This window comes from Zosterops lateralis (genome assembly GCF_965231275.1).
Source record: "Zosterops lateralis genome assembly, chromosome: 3".
NCBI classification, from domain to species: domain Eukaryota; kingdom Metazoa; phylum Chordata; class Aves; order Passeriformes; family Zosteropidae; genus Zosterops; species Zosterops lateralis.
The window spans coordinates 67,728,911-67,749,115 of NC_139764.1; the positions used below are offsets into that span (position 1 = coordinate 67,728,911).

General features: G+C 41.5%; 1 protein-coding gene across 2 annotated transcripts in view; it reads left to right on the plus strand.

The window, feature by feature from the left end:
• The first annotated feature begins 19,855 nt into the window (after window positions 1-19,855).
• CDK19 (cyclin dependent kinase 19) overlaps window positions 19,856-20,205 on the plus strand; it is a 118,665-nt gene continuing 118,315 nt past the window's right edge. The window contains exon 1 of one of the 2 annotated variants that reach the window (XM_083857488.1): window positions 19,856-19,983. In XM_083857488.1, coding sequence (XP_083713614.1) covers window positions 19,895-19,983 — 89 coding nt within the window. In that variant the 5' untranslated portion in view covers window positions 19,856-19,894. Of the gene's footprint in view, window positions 20,034-20,205 lie in introns of both variants that reach the window. The other variant, XM_083857487.1, reaches the window with a different exon arrangement.

Sequence of the window (20,205 nt, forward strand, 5' to 3'; positions counted from 1 at the left end):
AATTTTTTTTTTTTTAATGGTAAGAAAGATCCCTGCTGTACATTGACCTGAGACCATTTGTCTTCCATCTTTACAGCATCAGCACTGGAATTTGCATTATCTATCTTAAGATGTCTGCAGTTCTAATGTCTGCATCTGACTTGGAGTCAAAGCAGAGTTGGTGACTGAAAGCCTCAGGGTTTATAGATGTGGCTCCATAAAAGACTCTGCTGTCAGCCTGCAACAGCTGACACTGCAACACCAGAGTACACTCATGCAGGGCTGCTCAGCCTGACACATCCCAGCTTTACCAAGTGTGATTGTACAGGGTGGAGCAACACCAAAATGTGATGTCACCCTGTGCTAACTTGCACTGCACTTCTCTGCAGATTTTTTCCATTTGAGGCATTGGGATCAGTTTCACACATTTCTCTGTTGCACAGTTTTTATTTTCTTTTTCTATTTAACAAAAAGCCATACTTTGCAACTTTCTGTCATCAGCACAAGATCTGTAAAAGGTAATGTACCTTGCATTTCTCATCTGCATATCTTTCATATACATTGAACTTAAGCAAGTCCTTCTAAAATGATGATAGGAAAAGAATGATTTAATTTTGAGGAGCAGTAAAAGATAACACTATGGAATAATGCTTCTGGGCCTGTAAACCACTGCACCAGGAGGTGAAACTGTTTTGCAGGCCTTGTGTGACTAGCACTGATGAAGAAATTGGGAGTGAAGAAAGCCACATAAATGAAATTGCATGCCGAAGAGGTGCTGGCCCTGGCCTTTATCAAAGAGACACCAAAGTGAGAGCCACTCTGATGACAGATAAGCAAATAGCATTCATGCTCTAGGAGTTAGCAAGCAAAGCCAGCTTACCAGAGAGTAGGCAATCAATTGGGCTGGAAAATCCACAGTGAACACTGTTGTTGTGCAGGTCTGCAAGATCATCAAGCATCTCCTACTTTCTTGAGATTATGAATCAGGGTGGTGCCTGGGGAACAGAGGAATCTGAAGCGGGGGATGATGAGGTTGTGGTAGGGAAATAGGTTGGGCGCATCCTGAGTCTGCATCCTCTGAATACAAATGGGCATATTTGTCCATGATGTAAACCTTGGCTGATCAAGGAAGATCTACAATACTCACAGGAAACATTTTTCTTTGACTGTTTTTTATTGAAGGGTGGATAGTGAAACTTTGGCTTTTCTTCCCAAATGCAGAAACTGAGAAGAAGAGATTCAACTTTTGATTTAGCAAATACAAGATGATTTTCTCAAAATTCAGAAGCAACACACCTGATAAAGCCCAGTCTGAGTGAAATAAGCATGCCATTGTGACTGCTGCTTACTTTTAGTTCAGGTTTTGTGAGGCCTGCTTTAAGCAATAGGAAAAGCATGGCAGTAGATTGGTAAATTGAGTAGGCAAACATCTGCTCAGTTTCTATGGCATTGTTTGGTTAAGGGAAACACAAGATCCCTTCAGAACTGTGTTCTCAGGAGGGTTATTTGCTGATAGTCAGTTTTCCCATTATTGACCTTGGAAACAATAATCGGTTTCAAATTAACTACATTCATTACTGAATTCTCCTTGGTTTGAGGTCAGAGTCCAGAGGCTAGAGGAAGGTTTGGAAATATCCAGGGGCACAGAACACTTTTTTGAAGCAAAGAGAACATGCAGCACCGATGCGGGGAACTTCTGGGGAATCCTCATCTTGCTGCCACCTACACAATCTCAGTGCACACCTCTAGGAAGGGATCTGCAGGACAAAAGACCTTCCAAACCAAAATACTAATGTTTATGCACTCGCTACACGGCCAGAATATTCTTTCTGAATTCCCTCCCCCTCTTCCTGCCCTTAGAAATCCATCACTTCAGGCAGGCCCTGCTCTCTTTTCGAGCTGCCAGGGAGCAGGGTGCCTTTGCCAGGGAGCGCAGTGCCAGAGGACAGGGGCAGGACCCACCCTGCCTGCACTCAGTCGGGGAGGACAAGGTTGGACTCGATGGTCTCACAGGCCTTTTCCAATCTAATTGATCCTGTGCGATTGCCTGACTAGTAAAGGACAAGGCAGACGGGGCTGCCTGGAATTAGGGACAAAGTGCATGGCTGTTAGGGGAACCAGGAGTGAGGAGGGGGCTGGGAGTCAGAGCTGAGGACAAGGGTGTGTTACAAGGACTTGTGGTCAAGCTTGTGTTGTACAAGGACATGCGGTCAAGCTTTAAATGAAAGTGTTTTTACAGAAACGTCTGTTTTTCAGTCAGCATTGTCATTACAAACCTATTCTTATGCTAAAGAAGCTGCTGGGCTTTGGTTGCTGCTAACATTAGCATATGGGCACTCAGCACACCGGTAATGTACTCTGCAGTTTTCCCTGCTCAGGGAGAAAAGCTGAATTGGTACGGTAGGACAACTTCACATGAAGTTAATTTTGCAATTTAAATATCCTTATTGAAAGCAAGCAAATAAAAAAGCAATGACTGAGTATGCATATGATCAAGAATTTCTCAACAGTTGATGGATTAATGGGCTAAATCCTGCCTTTTCCCAGTGAGCCAGTATGGTTTCTGCATAGGTACTCAGTTTTGCTGGTTTTCCTGGCTGGGTAATCAGAGTGCTAAGGAAGGTGGCAATAGCTGCTCTTCTCAGGGCAGACTGGGAATTACAGCTCTGCAGCCATGGACATTTGAGAAATTCCAAGGAGGAATTTGAGCCTGAGGGAAAGCTTGTTTCTTTTGCTCCATGACTCCTCAACTTTTCTAAAGAGCTGATTGATAACAGATGCACCTATCTGCCTTTCTGTTTTTATTGAAGCGTGTTGTTCTTCTGCAACAGGATTTTTCCTGTGATCTCCCCAGGATATTTCTCCCTATACTGTGTATACTCATGGTCAGCATTCTTTGTGGAATAAAGAGACTCTGGAAGTGTATTACCTCTTGTTTAACCCGTTTTTCCCCTTAATCTGCATCCATCCTTCAGCAATTATGGAGACTGCAGTTTTCTAGGACCTTCCATCAAAGGAGAGGTTGTTAGATTTTCTTGGTTACAGGAAGGAGAAGGAATTTGGAAATAACTGAAACTTCTTTCCCTGCAGGAATTTCTGTCCCTTTCCAAACAGCCTGCTCTGGCATTGCTGCAGAGAAGCTAAATTGCTGAGGATTGCCTGTGAGTCCTATGAAAGGGGGAACTGATGTAGTGGATCTTAAAGTAGGAGGACTGGAACAGTGTAGTCAGTGTCAAACTCAGTATAGGAAGCAGTGGTTATGACCATTGTAATGTCCCCAGCAGTGACAAAAGCCCAGGTACACACAGCTGCAGGTTCCCAACCATATGTACTGGGATGACCCAAGGGCATATCCTTATGGAGTGAAAAAAAGCTTGAGAACCTAAGAAAATTATGTGGAGGGATTAAAAAGGATCCAGGACGATGAAAGGACTATTTTTCTATAAGTAAAATATATATTTAGAGGAAATCAAAATTTTCCCCTTGTCTGCAAACTGAAGAAAATCCAGCTACCACTAAAAGCCTGTTCCTTTCTTATGCTAAGAGGCAGAAGAAAAGGCTGTTCCTTTCAAGTGAAAAAAAAAAAAAGCCAAGTTCAAGCATTCCCTCAAAGGAAAAATCATACCTTTTAAAGTAATATGCAGTAGGACATCCTTAAGCTCCTATCCTCTTTCCTTGATGTACTTGACTCTTTGTAAATCTGTCTCTAATCTCACCCCGTTTCAAAAAAACCCTTGTCTTTCCACACTGAAGCCTGCTCTGCCTTAACACTCTGCACTCTACTTGCTCCTCAGAGCTGGGGGTTTTGATCCATTTCAAATGGGAGCTGTTTGGGGGGATTACATTATTCAGACAATATAAAAGCTGAGTTTTCATGTCAGTTTTGTGGTGGAAATATGGATAGAGATGACAAAAGTTAACACTTTGATTGCTATGGAGGATGTATTCATTGTAGGTTCAAGAGAGTAAATAAAAAGCCACGCAGCACTATGGCATCATTATAGAGGTTGACCAGCAGAGCATGCTCTCTGCAATGTCCTCTCATATGCTTGTCATGATGATATATCAATTAAAAGCAAATAGATTTACGATCAGTAGTCAATCTGTAGGTCATAGAAATATAAATGATAAGCCCTTCCAAGAGCTCTTGTTGTACCAGAGAGATACAAACAGCTTTGGCTTCTTAGAATTACATCCAACTTTAACAGAAACTGCAGTTATTCATGGGCTCTCACATAATTGTACAGAATGACTTGAGCAGGACTCTACCAAAAGCTCTGGGTGAGCTCAGTTTAGTCAGGTGTTAAATATGATTAACTACAGTGGCTTTGGGTGGCTTAATGTTTTATTTCCAACATCCAGTTTCTTACAGTGCCATAATACATGAGGAAATCTGAAGATAATATGGCTATCAATTTTTTAAATTACATGAGAGCATTTCATGGAAAGCATTAGTATTTAAAAAAAAGCAAGACTATGAATGATTATTAATAATATATAAGATAATGTAATAAACATAATACAAAAGTAGCATTCTTAGTATGAGAGTAGAGTGGTTAATTTTGCCACGTAATTCCAGATGATAATATGGGAACTGTACAAAAGTGGAAAACATTCTGAATACATGCCACACATAGCTCAGGAGCTACACTGGTTCAAAAAGAGATAGAGACAACAAACTCCTTATTCCCTGTACTATGTGCTAAATTTCTCAGAGCCACCACTGGATCTCAGAGAAACCTTAAATCTGTCAGTAATGACAGAGTACCTTCCTGTCAAACCCTACCTCCAGTGCAACTTCTTTCAAGCCACAAATTTGGCTTCTGAGCATTGGGTTTGTTTAGCTCTTCTGGGGCTTGTGCTCCCTCCTGTACTGATAGTCTCACAGTATGTGAGACTTTATGCAAATGACTGCAAGGTATTTGTGTCTGTCCAGGACACACCTTGGATCAGTTTCTGAGAATTCCTACATTTTCTGCATAAATGCAGTAGCAGTAGCAGACAGGCATCTCACCGAGATTATGTGAAGGCAGAGTCTGCAGTCCCTGGTACAGCACACCCACAGGTTTATCTGCTTGAACTCAGGGCAGTGAGGAACATGTGTGAAATGCTCTGGCCCAGGAGTTGACATGGTGTGTTTTGGGAAAAAAAAAGGGATCTACCATTCCCTTATTTTTTATCAGCAAGGGTGATGGTGCAAGGTGGCCTCTACCAGACAAAAGAGTGCAAGGATAATGGGACCTGCTTCAGTCTTCCCACACACAATACCAAATGGTCCTGTTGTTTGGAGCTGCTGAGCAGTTTGGAGTCATGTTTTGTCAAACCTTTTCTGAGACAGGGGGTACTTCAAGTTTGCTTTGTGTCTTGACTTTCAGTAGGAAGTGCTTTTTTTTTTTCCTTCAGGGGTAGTTTGTCTTCAGGGTTCTTCTCACAGGTTTCTGATTCCTGAGCTGGGAAACACACATCTTCTATCAAACTCTCTCTGTTATACAAGATTATTCTAAAGGAAAAACAGGGAAGGGTAGCCATAATCCCATTAACTCCAACCAGATTACATAATTATTATGGTTATCAATGTGCTGTCCCAGAATTTGCCCCTGCCCTGGGATACCTTTATACAATTCATTACTGGGAGATCAGCTCCTGGCACTTTATTTTGGTACTTGCCTGTCCAAATGTTTTTATTCTAGTAAATGGAATCTTGGCTAGAAATAGTAGGTAGGTTCAGGTCTTAATGTGTGCTCTTAAGTCTCATCTAAAATATTTTTAATGTGTATCTCAATTATTTAAATCAAGAAATTAAACTTCTTGCCTTCATATGCTGGTACTGCTATTTTTTAATATTAGCAGGCTATTTCTTTTTACACATATATATATACATACATACATACACACACACATATATATACACATACATATATACATATATATATATATATATAAATTACACTGGAGCCTTCAGAATTACTTCAGCTTCAAATCCTCTGACTAAGAAAGATATCTGAGGTTGCTATTTTAATGCAGAAATTGTCCCACAGGATCAAATTATTGGATTTGGATTTGTTATAAGATTGCAAAGAAGAAACCTCCTGCCAGGATCAGAGTGCTGCAAAATATTTGCATTCCTAAGACATTGTGGATTGCCTAGGTGGAGCTTCTATCAAGTATTAAGCCACTTTTGAGCTCTCTAACTCTGATGCTGCCTTTGGGAAGACTGTCATTCAGTTCCTAACTATTGGAAATTTGGGTGACTGACAGGCACGGCATTGGATTACTTGCCCACCATGTGGCCATGGGCACTGGCAAGTGCTCAAATATGCATTTTTGCCTGCAGGTTTTGGTTCTCCAGATCTACTGTGCCTGTCCACAGCTTCACAACTCAGCAGGACAGTAAGTTCTGAGGACTGAGTGATTCAGGGGAAGGGAAAGGGAAGAGCAGACCTTTACAGTGGTATGTAAACATGCAGAAGGCACAGTGTTAAACTGCACCTAAACGTTACACCCACAAAGTAAATGTACTCATAGAAGCATCAAAGCAGGTAAGCAGCCTCACCCATGTTAATGCAATCTTATGAGTAGAAAAGGATAATAATTTTATGTGTTATGTATTTATGCATTCTCTATATATTTGCATGTAGCAATGACTTCTGGCTAGGTTTCTTAAGGAAGATATCTTTTAAATAAGGAGTGTAATTTTGAAATACATTGTGTAATAAATAAAATGTTGAGATTGAAGGAATTTAGTATCAGAAATTATCAATTTATTCCACTGTTTTATTTAGTTTCAAATTGCATCCTTTCAAATTGCCACCAAAGGACATTCGGGAGACCCAGCTACAGCTGGGGGCTATCAGCACCCCTCAGTGTGGCACATTCCATGTCACACAGCATGGGAACAACATAATAACTTACATCCTGACCTTCCCAGCTATCCTGCAGCTTCATTTGGTCCTCCTCAGTAGTGTTTTGCATTTTCCTTTTCTTTTATTTGGCTAATAAAGGCATCTTAAAACTACTTAAAAATTGCAGTATTTTGCATTGCACTGCAATTAGACAATATTAAATTAAAATGGCCTTATGAGATGATAGATAAAGATACTCATCTTTTATGCTTATATATTAGGTCAGAATGCAACACTAATTCATGCTGTAGATTATGATAAAATTACTTATTGTATCAGAGAGAAATTCATAGGAATATCCCATCAGTGAAAAAAGAATCCTTTAGAATGCTATAAATGTGCTTGCACAGGGGGGCTACCTGCTTAGCCTTATTGATTTTCCAATCAATATAGCAAGTATATTACAAAAGGCTGTGTGCAGTCAAGGCTTTAGCATGGTTTAGATCTGTTTACAGTGGTTTAGCTGTCAGCAGGGCAGCAGATGGATGTTTCCTTCCCAACACAGCTGGAACTGATGAAGATCCAGCACCTTGTTGCTTGTCACCGTCCAGCAGCAGGTTACTGCACCCACACCTGTTGCGTAGGTGCTCTTTGGCTCATCCCCTTGGATACTTCACTGCTTGCCAGGCTCACTGGCACCAGGGACCTGTTTGGGGTCAGTCTGGCAGAAAGAACCGTGGCAGTAAATGGCCTATTGCAAATGGTCAGCAATAAAGTGCTAGGGAGAAGTAATGACTCTGAATGGAGCAAATGTTTGCAAGCTTAATTTGTGCTTATGGTGTAAATGTATAGTCATAAAGCAAACAGATAAAAATAGTTCCAAGTCGATGTAAGAGAAACCACACACAAAAATTGAACTTGTTTGGTTAATAGCGCATGAAATAAGTCCATATAGCTCCTGTGTGTAGGAAAGAGGTCCTGAAGGGGATTTTACGTGACTTGCCTGCTGAAAGCTCTGCAGAGTGGTCAGGGCACAGCACTTAGATCTGCATTTTACACATGATCAGTTTGAGCTGGGAAATCAAATTCCCCATATTCTAAGGCTTTCTTCCATATTTTATCTTTATTTCCAATATTGTTTCTCGTATATATGCGCAGAACTTCTCTATTAGCCCCTTTCTCTGTGGAAGTGTACTATGTGCTCTGCTGCCTGACCAATAGGAGCTACAGTCACTGCATATTATTTCCTCATCAGTAATTTACCAAATTTTCTCTTCTATTTTCAGTTTATCCAAAATTTATATGACCACCAGAATAGTTTCAGACATTAGGCTCATAAAAATATGAAACATATTTTTGACACTAGATGAATTTTTCTACTATTTCAGGGACCTGACATATTTTCAGTGCAATCCAAATTATTGCTAGTCATAAATAAATTCATTAGGAATGCCACTGAGTTCAGCACGTCTTTGTCTTCCTTCCATCAAGGTCATGTCAAGGTGAATTTGCGTCTGGCTTTTTTTTTCTTTTTCTCCTTCAATTTTAATGTGTTTTGGAAGGGATAAGCATGACATGTGGTATCAATATTCAAATGATAGAAGGAAAAGAGATTATACAGAAAAGAAAGCATGCAATTTTATCAGGCTTTAGAACAGGTATCATGTTACCTGCACTGTGCCAAAACCAGTTCTTTTTGCATCTGAATTCAGGTCAGGTACAGCCTAGGATGCTCAAAATGTGAAAAAATAATGTACTTAATAAAAGAAGAAAGTGCAGTCATACATTCACTGCCTATAATTCTCATCTGTGGATGTTCCAGTAGAAGATCGTTTGTATGCAGGAAGTCCTAAAGGGAGTCAAAGCCTTTAATTGGGTAGAATTGTATAGTATGGACCTATGAATACTTTTTTCTTTTTTCTTTTTAATTTATATATAATCCTGTCAAGGATTAAATATAATTCTGACAATAAGCTACAATTATATTTGTTTGGGAAATTATGCCTAACTGCTGGAGCAGAGACATTTAAAAAGGACACATGTTCTGGCTCCTGAAATGTGCTCCCAGTGTCTACCAGTTTCTGTATGAATCCAAATAAATCAAAACCACTGTTCTTTTTCTGCTAAATGGCTTTGGAGATTTTCCTTGAATATTGTAAATGGTATGGAAACTCCTGAGATCAATATTTTGCATATTGCCCATACCTTTGATCATTAAACCTTATTTATAAACTTCTGGGAACTGTATCTATTACATTGTCAAAGGATACTTCTCTGGGACTGTAAACCTCAGGAAACAGGGCTTAGGTGATATGCTATTTTCCTACCCATTTTGTCAGACCCTCTCTAATAACTTTTGAATCCATAAATTCAATTCAGTTACATTTGTCTCAGAAACAGAAAACTTAAGGCTATGAAATTCCTCCGAGTTTTACGCAACATAATGGCTCAGTAAAGGAAAGACTACTTCCTTCAAATTACTACTGTGACTGAAAGGCTGCTGCCCGAGCTCAAAGGTTATTTATTATGTTGAGTTTGCTGGCAGCCAGCATATGCTCAGCTCAAAAGCAGCCACATCACCTTGGTTCTCACTCAGCTGGTAGCTGGGAGGCAGGAGGAGGGAGCTGTGGGCGCTGCAGGAAGGGAAGATTGATGATGGGCAGTGAACCTGAGGTTTGGACATGGGGAAAGCATGAGTAATGGGGCACAGATCCAAAGAAGCTAGGGCTTTTCATTTCTTAGGAGCAGAACTTGATCTCTACTTGGGGGTGACTGGAGTCAAAAGCAACACATCAAAATTAAGCAGACTGAAGTGAGCTTAGCACCAAAATGGCTTCTTAGCACAACCAGCACAACAGTCACCATTTCAACAAATTTTCTTGATCTTAGTTTGTCTTCTTTTCCTCGAGCATCCAGTTCACTACATACAATAGTCGGGATTTCACTACTGAGAACAGCTTGGTAATCTGATGCCAGTCTACTGTCATTGTTTCTGTTACCATTGATAGCACAAATATTTCTATTTCAAGCATGCTTACTTCTATAACAAGCATGCTAAAGTTACAGCTCCCAGTGTTTTGTCTTATGCCAGAGAATACATTGCAAGTGATGGACTCAAGAAGTTATATGAAGAAAGCTTTGTTTGCACTAGCAGCTATCATTTTGCAATAATAAAGTACTACTAATAAAGGAATGGTCAGTACTCAGAGAGCCCACAGTTACCAATTAGATTTGAGACAGCCCTACTAAGGATGTCTAAAGATTGTTCCTACTTTATAGCCAGAAGAACTGAAACATATGCAATGCATTTTTTCCAATGCTAACAAAGTGGTTTGAAACAGACTCTGATTTAAACATGTCTCCATTAACTTACTATTGAAGGTCTATTTAAAGAGTGTACTAAATGCACTTCCTAAAAATCGAGTCTCCTTACTCTGAGATGATAAAAAAACATAAAAGTCCCATTCTATGTTTTTTTTTGGTTTCCAGCAGTCCTGAAAAGCTCGTGCATGTGTAGAATCCAAATTTCTGCAGTTCCTCAGAAGTCTAAGGGTTACTGGAGGAGCTTGTTTTATCATAGGTTTACCCATCAATAGAAAAACTTCTCTCAGGGGAAAATTTTGGTTTGGGTGTCATGGTATCAGACTGGGGCTGTGCAGAATCAAACACAACAGTTTCAGATTAAGGAAGATAAGAGATGAAAGCTCAAGTTCATGTGACACCCTATCACACTAAGGAGAGGTCAAACTTTAGAATGACATTATAGGCTGTTGGTAAGGATTCTGCTGGAGAGTAGAGCTGGGCCCAAGGTGGCAGGGTAATTTTGGCTTTACTGGCCTCAATTTGTTTGCTTTTTCTGACAGCTGGACATACAGAAGGTGCAGGAACTTCCACAGCTGCACTGCCTGCTATCTCCCTGTCATATGGTGTAGCTCTTGCAGAAGCCACATATGAGCTATAGGTTGCCTATGCCTGCATTAAAGGTTGGAAGAGGCAGCACATTTTGTTCAGTTGGTTCACACAACAGGGACTGTTACCAGTTTGTTAATCTCTTTGAGATCCATACTGCCTTCTTCCTGGCATCAGCAGATAGGAAAGAGAAAATGAACTGTAACTTCTTCCACTCAGTCCCTAACAATAGGGATTTGGTTGTTTCCACCTACAGCATTGAAGAAGAGAGCCATGGCAAAACAATTAGTCCAGTAAGATGCATCCCATTTCCTTCTCATTCTTTCCTTAGATCTTTTCTGCAGGTGGTGGGTTGACCCTGGCCAGCCACTAAACATCCGCCCAGTTTCTCTCTGAGGTGGGATGGGGGACACAATTGAAAAGGTAAAGGCAAGAAAAAGGCCTGGGTCAAGATAAGGACAGTTTCATAAGGCAATGAAAGAAAAAAGGGTGAAGAAAAAGAAGTAAGTAATGGAAAGGCACTCACCACCTCCCACGAGCAGACTGATGCCCAGCCAGTCTGCAAGCAATGGCAACTTTGCAAAACCTCCCCCTCCAGTTTCATAACTGGGCCTGATGTTACACAGCATGCAGGACCTCTTTGGTCAGCTCATGTCAGCCTACGTGCTGTGGGGGCAGAGTGAGAAACAGAGAAGGCCTTGAAGCTGTGTGAGCACTGCTCAGCAGTAGCTTAAACACGGGTGTGTTATCAACACTGCTTTGGTCACAAATCTAAAACACAACACCACACAGGCTGCTGTGAGGAAAATTAACCCCCTCTCAACCAGACACAATGTACTACTGGAGGCTACAGGAAACCAAGGGCACTTTATCCTTCAAAGAAACATTAACGTGGAAGTGAAACATACTTCAGCTTAGGTGCATTGATTTAACACTTTGATTGTTCTAATTTTATTGAGTGACTGTGTAAAATTGGAGTGAAGGTAAGACAGAAGCAAGTAATAAGAAGTTAGCAGCAAGGGCATTAATATTTTGTAGTGATTGTGAATGCATCATCCCCATGCTTCTGGTCTTGTTTCTGCATCTTCTGTGAGGCCAAAGTCACAGTCACCTTCTCCTTGATACTTCCTCCAGCCAAAAGCACTGTAGGGGTTTGACAAGAAAATTTTTGAGGTTTGGTAGCGAGGACTTCAAAATATTTTTTCTTCAGTCAGAGCTTAAGTCTCTTCTATATATGGCATTAACAATAGGAATTTGACTCTGGATATTTTTTTTTCTTTTTCCTGAGCTGTATTGGCAATATTGTAGCCTGAAGTATAAAAAGATTTTGGCCAGTTCTTTTTTTAGGCTGACTGAAATTTGGCTACGTGCAAATTTTTTACTGGTTGATGGATAGAGCTAGTAAAGCTAAGTGATAGTTTTAGTAATATTTCAATATAAAAGTTTTCCTAAAGATGGGAAAATATTCTACCTTGTATTGCAGGTAGAAAACCTGCTCCCCAAAGAAATAGAACCATGCAGGACAATAGAACTTCTAGTTTCTGCTCTCATTAGACCATCTGGCTTTCTTTTAAAATTCAGAGTTGCTCAACTTCTTCAGCATTGTGAGCCAGCAGCCAATGCTGTCATTTCCTATTTGGCTGTAAATACAGTTCTGGAATCTAGATAATTTAGGATTTTGCCACTGAGGCACAGATGGAGTTAGGAAATAATAAAATTAGGGTGGAAATAAGAAAACCAGAACTTCAGCAGCATATTCAACATATTGAGGCTCTCAGCATAGGAGTTCTTAGGTTTTTCTAAATCTAATTCCACCCTAGTTACACAAAATCATTCACAGGCAAGAGGGATTTAGCTCTTGGATCACTTGTTTCTTTTGTTAGCATAGCTCCTCATATTCTAACAAACTGTGTTCCAGTGAATTCATGTGCTGGAAGTTTCCTCTGGACCATAGTATACAATAGCTGTAAATGACACAATATTAATCAAATATGCCTTTTTGTGTCAATTTATTTTTTACCATTTATCAATTCCTGTCCCCCAAATCATTTATCCTCCCAGCTAACAAATCCAAATGTATTAAGCCTCTCCTCATAGGATCGTAAGAATGGCTGTAGTAGACAAGACCAGAGGCCCAGTGAGCACACGATTAAACAGTATCTGAAAAGGGCAAGGAGGTAGCAAGGAGGTAGCAATAATGCCGTCTGTGTGCCTTCCCATCTTCCAGTAATCTGAGTACTGCAGACTTGCTAAGACAGTGCCAGTATTTTGTATTTAAAAGCTGTTAATGTATTTGTATTTTGCCATTCCAGTTTTCTTTTCAGGATTATTCAATCCTGAACGTTACTGTAATCCCTCCTATGTGGACTTTGAGATGGGGTAACCAGAACTGAAAGCAACATGCAACTAGTGCACTGCAGTATAAATGTGTTCTACATTATGTTTTCTTATCCTTTTCCTAGAAAAGTTCATCTTTCTTGTGTTATTAATCACTTCTGAGCACTGAACCTTTGTTCAGAGAACTACTCACAGTGACTGCAAGGCTTTTCCTGGTTGACACTAGCTTTTAGAATTTGTCACATCTGTATGTTTTTGCCCCCTTATTCATTATGCCGCTTTGTGCTTTGGAATACTGCTTTTCAACTACCACTACTCACACACTGTCATGGAAGCCTCTCGCAGTACTTTTCAATCAGCTTTAGATTTGATTTACTAAATATGTTCTTCAAATAGTGTCACATCATCATTCATGCCTTTTCCCAGTTCATTTATGAACTGTGAACACCTCAGTGTTAGGTATGAATCCTTGTGGGATAACCCTTCTGTCATGAAAACTCACAGTTTACTTTTGTCTTTTGTCTTTTAACTGGTTAGTCCATGAACTGAGGGTCCTTCTTTTGCCATATAGAATAACAGAGACATGGGAAAAAAGGTCTGGAAAGAAAAACAAGAAATCTAATTTCTCATCATGTTAATGCTACCTTACCTACAAAATTTCTAACAGAGGTTTACTTGATCTTTTCTTAAAAATATCTAATGATTTTAATTTTAGTCTAATGATTACACAGTATCTTCAGACAATTGATTATGTAATTGTCTTTATCACTCAAAGGTTTTCCCATATCTGCATCTCACTTGGTACAACTGGTGTTTATTATTCCTTGTCCTATGTCTCCTACCCTAAGATGATTTATCGATGCCTTTATGAACATTTGTTGTTGAAAACATTTGTAATAGGGCATCACAATCTGATTGGCTAGGAGCAACACTAAATAATAGTATATATTCTCTCTATATAAATTATATACATTCTATAGACCAGTCATCAAATACTGTTCTGTAGCTTGTATTTAGGATGGATTCTGCCAATACAGTGGTATAAAACTTATTATATCCAAAGAAAAAGTTGAAAACTTAAGAGTAGAACTCAATGGTTCAGGTTATCTTTTTAGCACAATTCTATTTCTTCTGTGGGAATGAATTTTACAGCAGAAAATTATCACAGCAGTTGAGCTGTATTCTCCTTTAAATGCTTTAAGGGTAAGCAAAGAAACATCTTTCCTTTTTCATTACATGATACTCTTTTCCAGTGGATTCTAATGGAAAGTTTAGAATTACTAAACTTCCAAAACTTTAACCACTGGCAAGGAAATACAGTGGATGGAATATGATGGTGCTAGAATGAGAATGCCAACAATGCAGGAAGACTGAAACCATGTATACCAATGAAGACAAGGAAACTCAATTACACTGACTGCACAGCTCCAAAGGATAAAATTTTAGGCTGCTATATTCAGAATTAGAGTTTATGCTCTCTCCATAATTATGGGTGACTTCTACATTTTTGGAATTCAAGGCTTTCTCTAAATCTCTGCTTTGGAAGTATTGGCTTGCCTTCTAAACCAGCTGTTATACTGATTCTCAAAGGTGAACACAAAGGCATTAGTTAATAGTATCCTCTGACTTTTTTTTTTCCTGTCAAACTGAAGCCAGATCACAATACTGCATCATGCTCCCCAAATGAAATAAGCTTGTGCATCTTATTTCACAATTCAAAGTGGATATCCTAAGACAGATATATATGTGGTAACACTACTTGAGCAATAAGGTTGAGGTATAGAGGCATAATGATGATCTTGAGCACAGTGAGCAACACAGAATCATTTCATTTTAATTAATTCATTTTAATCACTATTATTTCACAAAAAAAAACTATTTTACTTTGCTGTCTCCCACTGTTTTTTAGTTGCTGAATTCTGAATTATTTTGATTTTGTCAAGTAAGTGTTCATACTTGCTAGTCTGTAAAGAGAAGGTAGGGAATAGCTTTTACAAGGGTTCTTTTAATATGGAGTAAAGCAGTACAGACTATTCTGGGATGAGGTTCTTGGATTATGCTCAAGAAAAGCAGCACAAGGTTTCTGGTTTGGTACTATTTGGATTTATGGTAATAATTAATTAAAAAAACCCCAACAAAACAGAGCTGGCCAAATAATTATATCATGAGTGCAGAAGTCAGCACTCCCTTATTTCAGTCCTAGTATGCTTTCTAGATTTATTGTAAAATCTTGACACAGTCTCTTAGTTATGTGCTTTGTTTTTTAAACCAATAGAATACTTTTACTATAGAGGTTTACAAGTTAATTGACATAAAAGATTCCAAAATTCAGAGTTTTACTGGGAATCATAATGTATGAACTTAGAACCAATTGGAGATTTTCTCTGGTATGTTGTCCCACTTTCATTAAGCTCTTCACACTCACACTAATATGTTTAAAAATCCTGAGTATATATACACATTCTGGAATAGGTCTGTTAGTTTTTCTCTGCTTATGTAGAGATGATAATACAGTACATATGAGACCTCTATTCATCCCAAGGTTTCTCTAGTTGTATCCCTCGGAATTCTGAGAACCATGCTTCCACACTGAAGTGAAGCAACAATGGCTTTAAATGTGACAGGCAGAAGTCAACACTGAGTGCATATGTTTATTAATATCCCACTCGAGATCAACTGGAAAAAATGATATCTTGATCCCTAAGAATCAAAGTTTTCCCATTAGATTAACAAGTAAAAGCTTACAAAGAGAGCGAGTTAGGAAAAGGTGCTGCTACTTCCAAATGTGGCCCAGAAAAAAATATAAAATCCCACCACCTATCTTTTGGTCTCACTAACAAATGAAGAGAGAATTCTAAGAGATTGCCCATGGAATGAAACAAGATGGAAAGAAAATAAGAGTGTATTTTAAGTGCAAGGCAATCTACAAACAAGAACAATGTTCTGCATGTATCACTTTCTTGATATCAACGCATTAGAAAACAAATTTTTCCTTTTTACATTAGAAATTCATGTCTTATCTGTGTTGGAGAATTGTTTAGAGATCTGGTGAGGATACTCAATTCCTCAGCTTTCAGTCTTGCTTGATATATCTTTCACCTCCAGTGAAACTTAACCACAGTGACTTGAGATGTGGAAGAAATGGTGATTCTAATGATTGACAACTTGGCATCTTCATTTAGGCTGGCAGGCTGAGAAAAGTCTTGGCTGCAATCTGCAAGCCCAGAATTTTCTGTTTTCTTTGCTAGGGCTACTCAAACTTTCTTCATCAGCACAATTAACAAATGATATGGCTCTGCATATTAAAAGTCTTATAGTCATTTATTTTCTGACCAGAAATGAACAATACAATTGGTAAAACACTTTAAAAGAAAACATGAATGCTTTTAAATATGTGTTACTGGTATCACAACTGTTCTACTAACTTGGAAGAGCAATGGAAATGTCATCGTATTTTTCTGTCTCTTTCTCTCAAACAATTTGCTATTGCTGCTCTGTAAATGGCTGCCTGCTGCTGCTTCTCCCCTGGGAACCACCTGGAGAGGAGATGCCAGGCAGCTGTTTTCCAGTAGGTCTGACAGCCTGTGCCCATATAAACAGTTTTTTCCACCTTTATGAACTTGAAACAGAATCCTGCCGTATATTCCAATCTCAAGAAGAAAGAAATGTGCTCATCTTTTAACCACGAATCAATAAAACTTTTGCACAAATGAGACGGTAGCCTCATTCTTCCCAGCCTCTAAACTGGCCTCTGCTGGAAGCTGTTTAATTGGTTCTACGCTTTTAGTGGCTTTTCTGTGGCCAACATACGGGTTCAGAAAGTAGAAGTAGGGCTGGGTCATGAGAGGAGAATCAGGCCACAGATCACGTTCAGTGTTTTTCACCACCAGCTTTGTACCAGTCCAGCTTTCACTGGCAGGGCTCACAAGGGGAATGAGAAGAGCATGGCTTGATTAGTCCAGCAAAATCAAGGCTGTGAGAGAAAATCAAGGGGATGAGACTGCTGTCTATAAATACTTTTGGCAGGGGTGCACACAGGAGAGCGGGAAAGGCTACTTCAGGACAGTATTTGCACAGGAAGAAAAGATGGACATGGTACTGGTCAGAAGGAAATGTAGGATTGACATTTCTAAAAGGCTTCCAGCTGTTAGAGAGGTTTCTCTCGGACGGCCTCCCAGTAGCAGCAGTGAGGGCCAAAAAATTTACTGGCAAAGCACAATTAATTTACAGAAGAAAGGATAAAATGGCTGCTTGCAACACTAGGGAGCTGTGTACAGTATAGGGTGGAGGGGAAATTATGCTGCCTTGGCTCACAAGTGCCAGGTTACCATAATGGGGGTGCTCTTACCCTTCTCTCACCAGCACTGCGGATTTAAAATGAATTATAGTAAAAGACAGTCATTGTAAAATTGAAAGAGTAAAAACAAATGCCTCAGTAGTGAGAATGGGCAATAATGGCTATTTCTCTTGGTCAAAGAGGACAATGGGAACTACTTGAAGAGTTTATTATTACCAAGAGCTAGGTAGTCTGTATTCCTATTGATGTTAAAACTGGCAGAATAAATCCGAGTAAAATAACCTTCTACAGATAAGATTTCTTTTTTATGTCTTTGTCCGTTTCTTCTCAGTGCTGGTTTGATTACTAGGTGACCAAAGACGTGAACACTTTGCAAAATTTAAATGGTTAGCTCTAATTTTAGTAAATGTCTTTAATATTGACACTGAAAGATCGATAGTGTTCTTCCTCCTGTTCAGGAAAATTGCCAGCTCGTGATCAGTCCTTGCTCAGAGAGATCCACATCTGCAACTGCAAAGCAAATCACTTGCAGTTCTCTGGAAAATATTACTTTGGTAAAGGAGTGATGAAGTTTTCTGAGAATTTCAGTTGCTAGCTACCTGTCTCAAGGGAAATTCTGAATCATCTATTGCCTACTGGAAGAACTAATCACATCAAAATGGTAACACTCCTGCCTTTCCCTGAGAAATAAACTTCTGGCTATGACCTCATGACTTAGCTATGCAGTAGTAATCATATAGAGCACCGGACCTTATCGTGCAGTTGACACCTCCCTGTGCTTTGTCAGCAATGACAGCTTCTCATCAGTCCTCTACCCCTCCCATCCAGCATGTGGAAAAACTTTCCATTGTGGTAAGTAATGCTGGCAGAGCAGGGGATGAACTGAGATCCTTTCTGTATATGGAGAGATGCCATTTTTACTCTCCCCTCCTCTAATTTAATTCGGCTCCATTCACTTGCCGCTGGCAGGAGTAATCTAAGGTTGAATACAGCAGGTGGGGATTGCCCTTGCTTCTCGAGCAGGATGTAACCTGCAGGTTGTATAAGGTCACGCCAAGGTTGACTTTACACTCCTTTCAACTCCCTGAAAGGAGCTGTAGGGGCGGGTCAGCCTCTTCTGCCAGACAGCAAGTGACAGGACGAGAGGAGACCCTCTCAAGCTGCACCGCGGGAGGTTTCTGTTGGACATCAGGAATAATTTATTTACAGACAGGGTGATTAGACATCGGGATGGACTGCCCGGAGAGCTGGTGGAGTCACCATCCCTGGAGGTATTTAGGTAAAGAATGGACATGGCACTCAGGGCCACAGTCTGTAGTTGCCGTGGTGTTTGGTCATAGACTGGACTCGATCTCAGAGGCCTTTTCCAACCTACTGGATTCCGTGTAACTCTGTAACTCTTCATATACTGTTACCTCTCCCTGGCACTTCCATAACTCAAGTGAGCTTGCAGCGACGCTTTTCACAAAAAAAAAAAAAAAAAAAAAAAAAAAAAAAAATATATATATATATATATATATATATATATATATATATATATATATATTCGAGAGACAGAGACACAACATTAAGAGGCCTGAATGTTTCCGTGATCTCAAAGCACTTTGATGAAATCCGTACCCCAAAGCAGCGCCGCGTTTGTTTAGACATCTCTCTGCTCGGGGCTGAAGGGGCACAGCCTTTCTACGGCATCGGATCATAAAGTCGCAGCAATACGCCTAGGCAGTATCTGAGCGCAAACACAGTACGTGCCCCCGTATTTCTGTAAGTGATCGGTTTACTCAGCACCATCCGACTTGGAGGCACGAAGCCTCCAAGAATCCCCGTTTCCAACATGCACCCGCAGCGCCACAGCGCTGAGGGCGGCCAGCTCCGGCCCCGCCCCCCGCCGCACGGCGGGGCAGCACTGGCCAATCACAGGGCGGCATCCCGCAGGGGGGCGGGGCCGGGCCGTGAATGGCAGCTAGCGAGATAAACAAGTCGCAGCGCTGTTCGGCACCCTTCAGCATGGGGTGCGCGTCCGCCGTCCATTCCTCTGTTTCTCCCTCCCTAGCTCCCTGCCAGCCAGAGGTGCCGCGTCCGGCCGAGCTCGTCGCTCCCGCTTCCGCGCGCAATATGAAGAGTCAGCAAGTTCCCGGCGGCCGCTGAAACGCTCCGGTGTCTCCGGGGAGGGCAGTGCGCCGACGCCGCCCGGCCGGGGCGGCCCGGGGCATGCCGGGAGTTGTAGTTCCGCCGCTACGGAGTCCCGCCTGCGGCGGCGGGGCCGGCTCCCGCAGCCGCACTACGACTCCCGGCACCCCACGCGCCGCGCCGCGAGGAGCCCAGTTGAAGCGGGTGGCGGCGGCGGAGCGCGCCCCCTCCCCCCCGCCGAAAAGCCCCAAACCAAAACAAAAACAAACCGCCCCCTCCCCGTCCCCCTCGCCCGCCGCCCCCGCCGAGCCCCGGACATGGCGGCGCCGGGAGGGGGCTCCGCCAGCCGCGGGTGCTGATCCGGCCCCGCGTCCCCCTGCCCGCCCGTCCCTCCCCGCCCATGGGCGAGACATGGACTACGAGTTCAAGTCGAAGCTGGCGGCCGAGCGCGAGCGGGTGGAGGACCTGTTTGAGTACGAGGGATGCAAGGTGGGCAGAGGCACCTACGGGCACGTCTACAAGGCCCGCCGCAAGGACGGGTAAGGGCCGCGCCGAGAACCCCCTTCCCATCCGCCCCCCCGCCCCAGCGCCCTCCCCGCCTTCTCCCCCTCCTCCTCCCCTCCCCGGAAAGTTTCTGGCGGCGGGGGCCGGAGCGCGGGGCCCGCCCGGCATCCCCCGCCCCGCGCCGGGAGCGGGCCCGTGCCCCGGCCC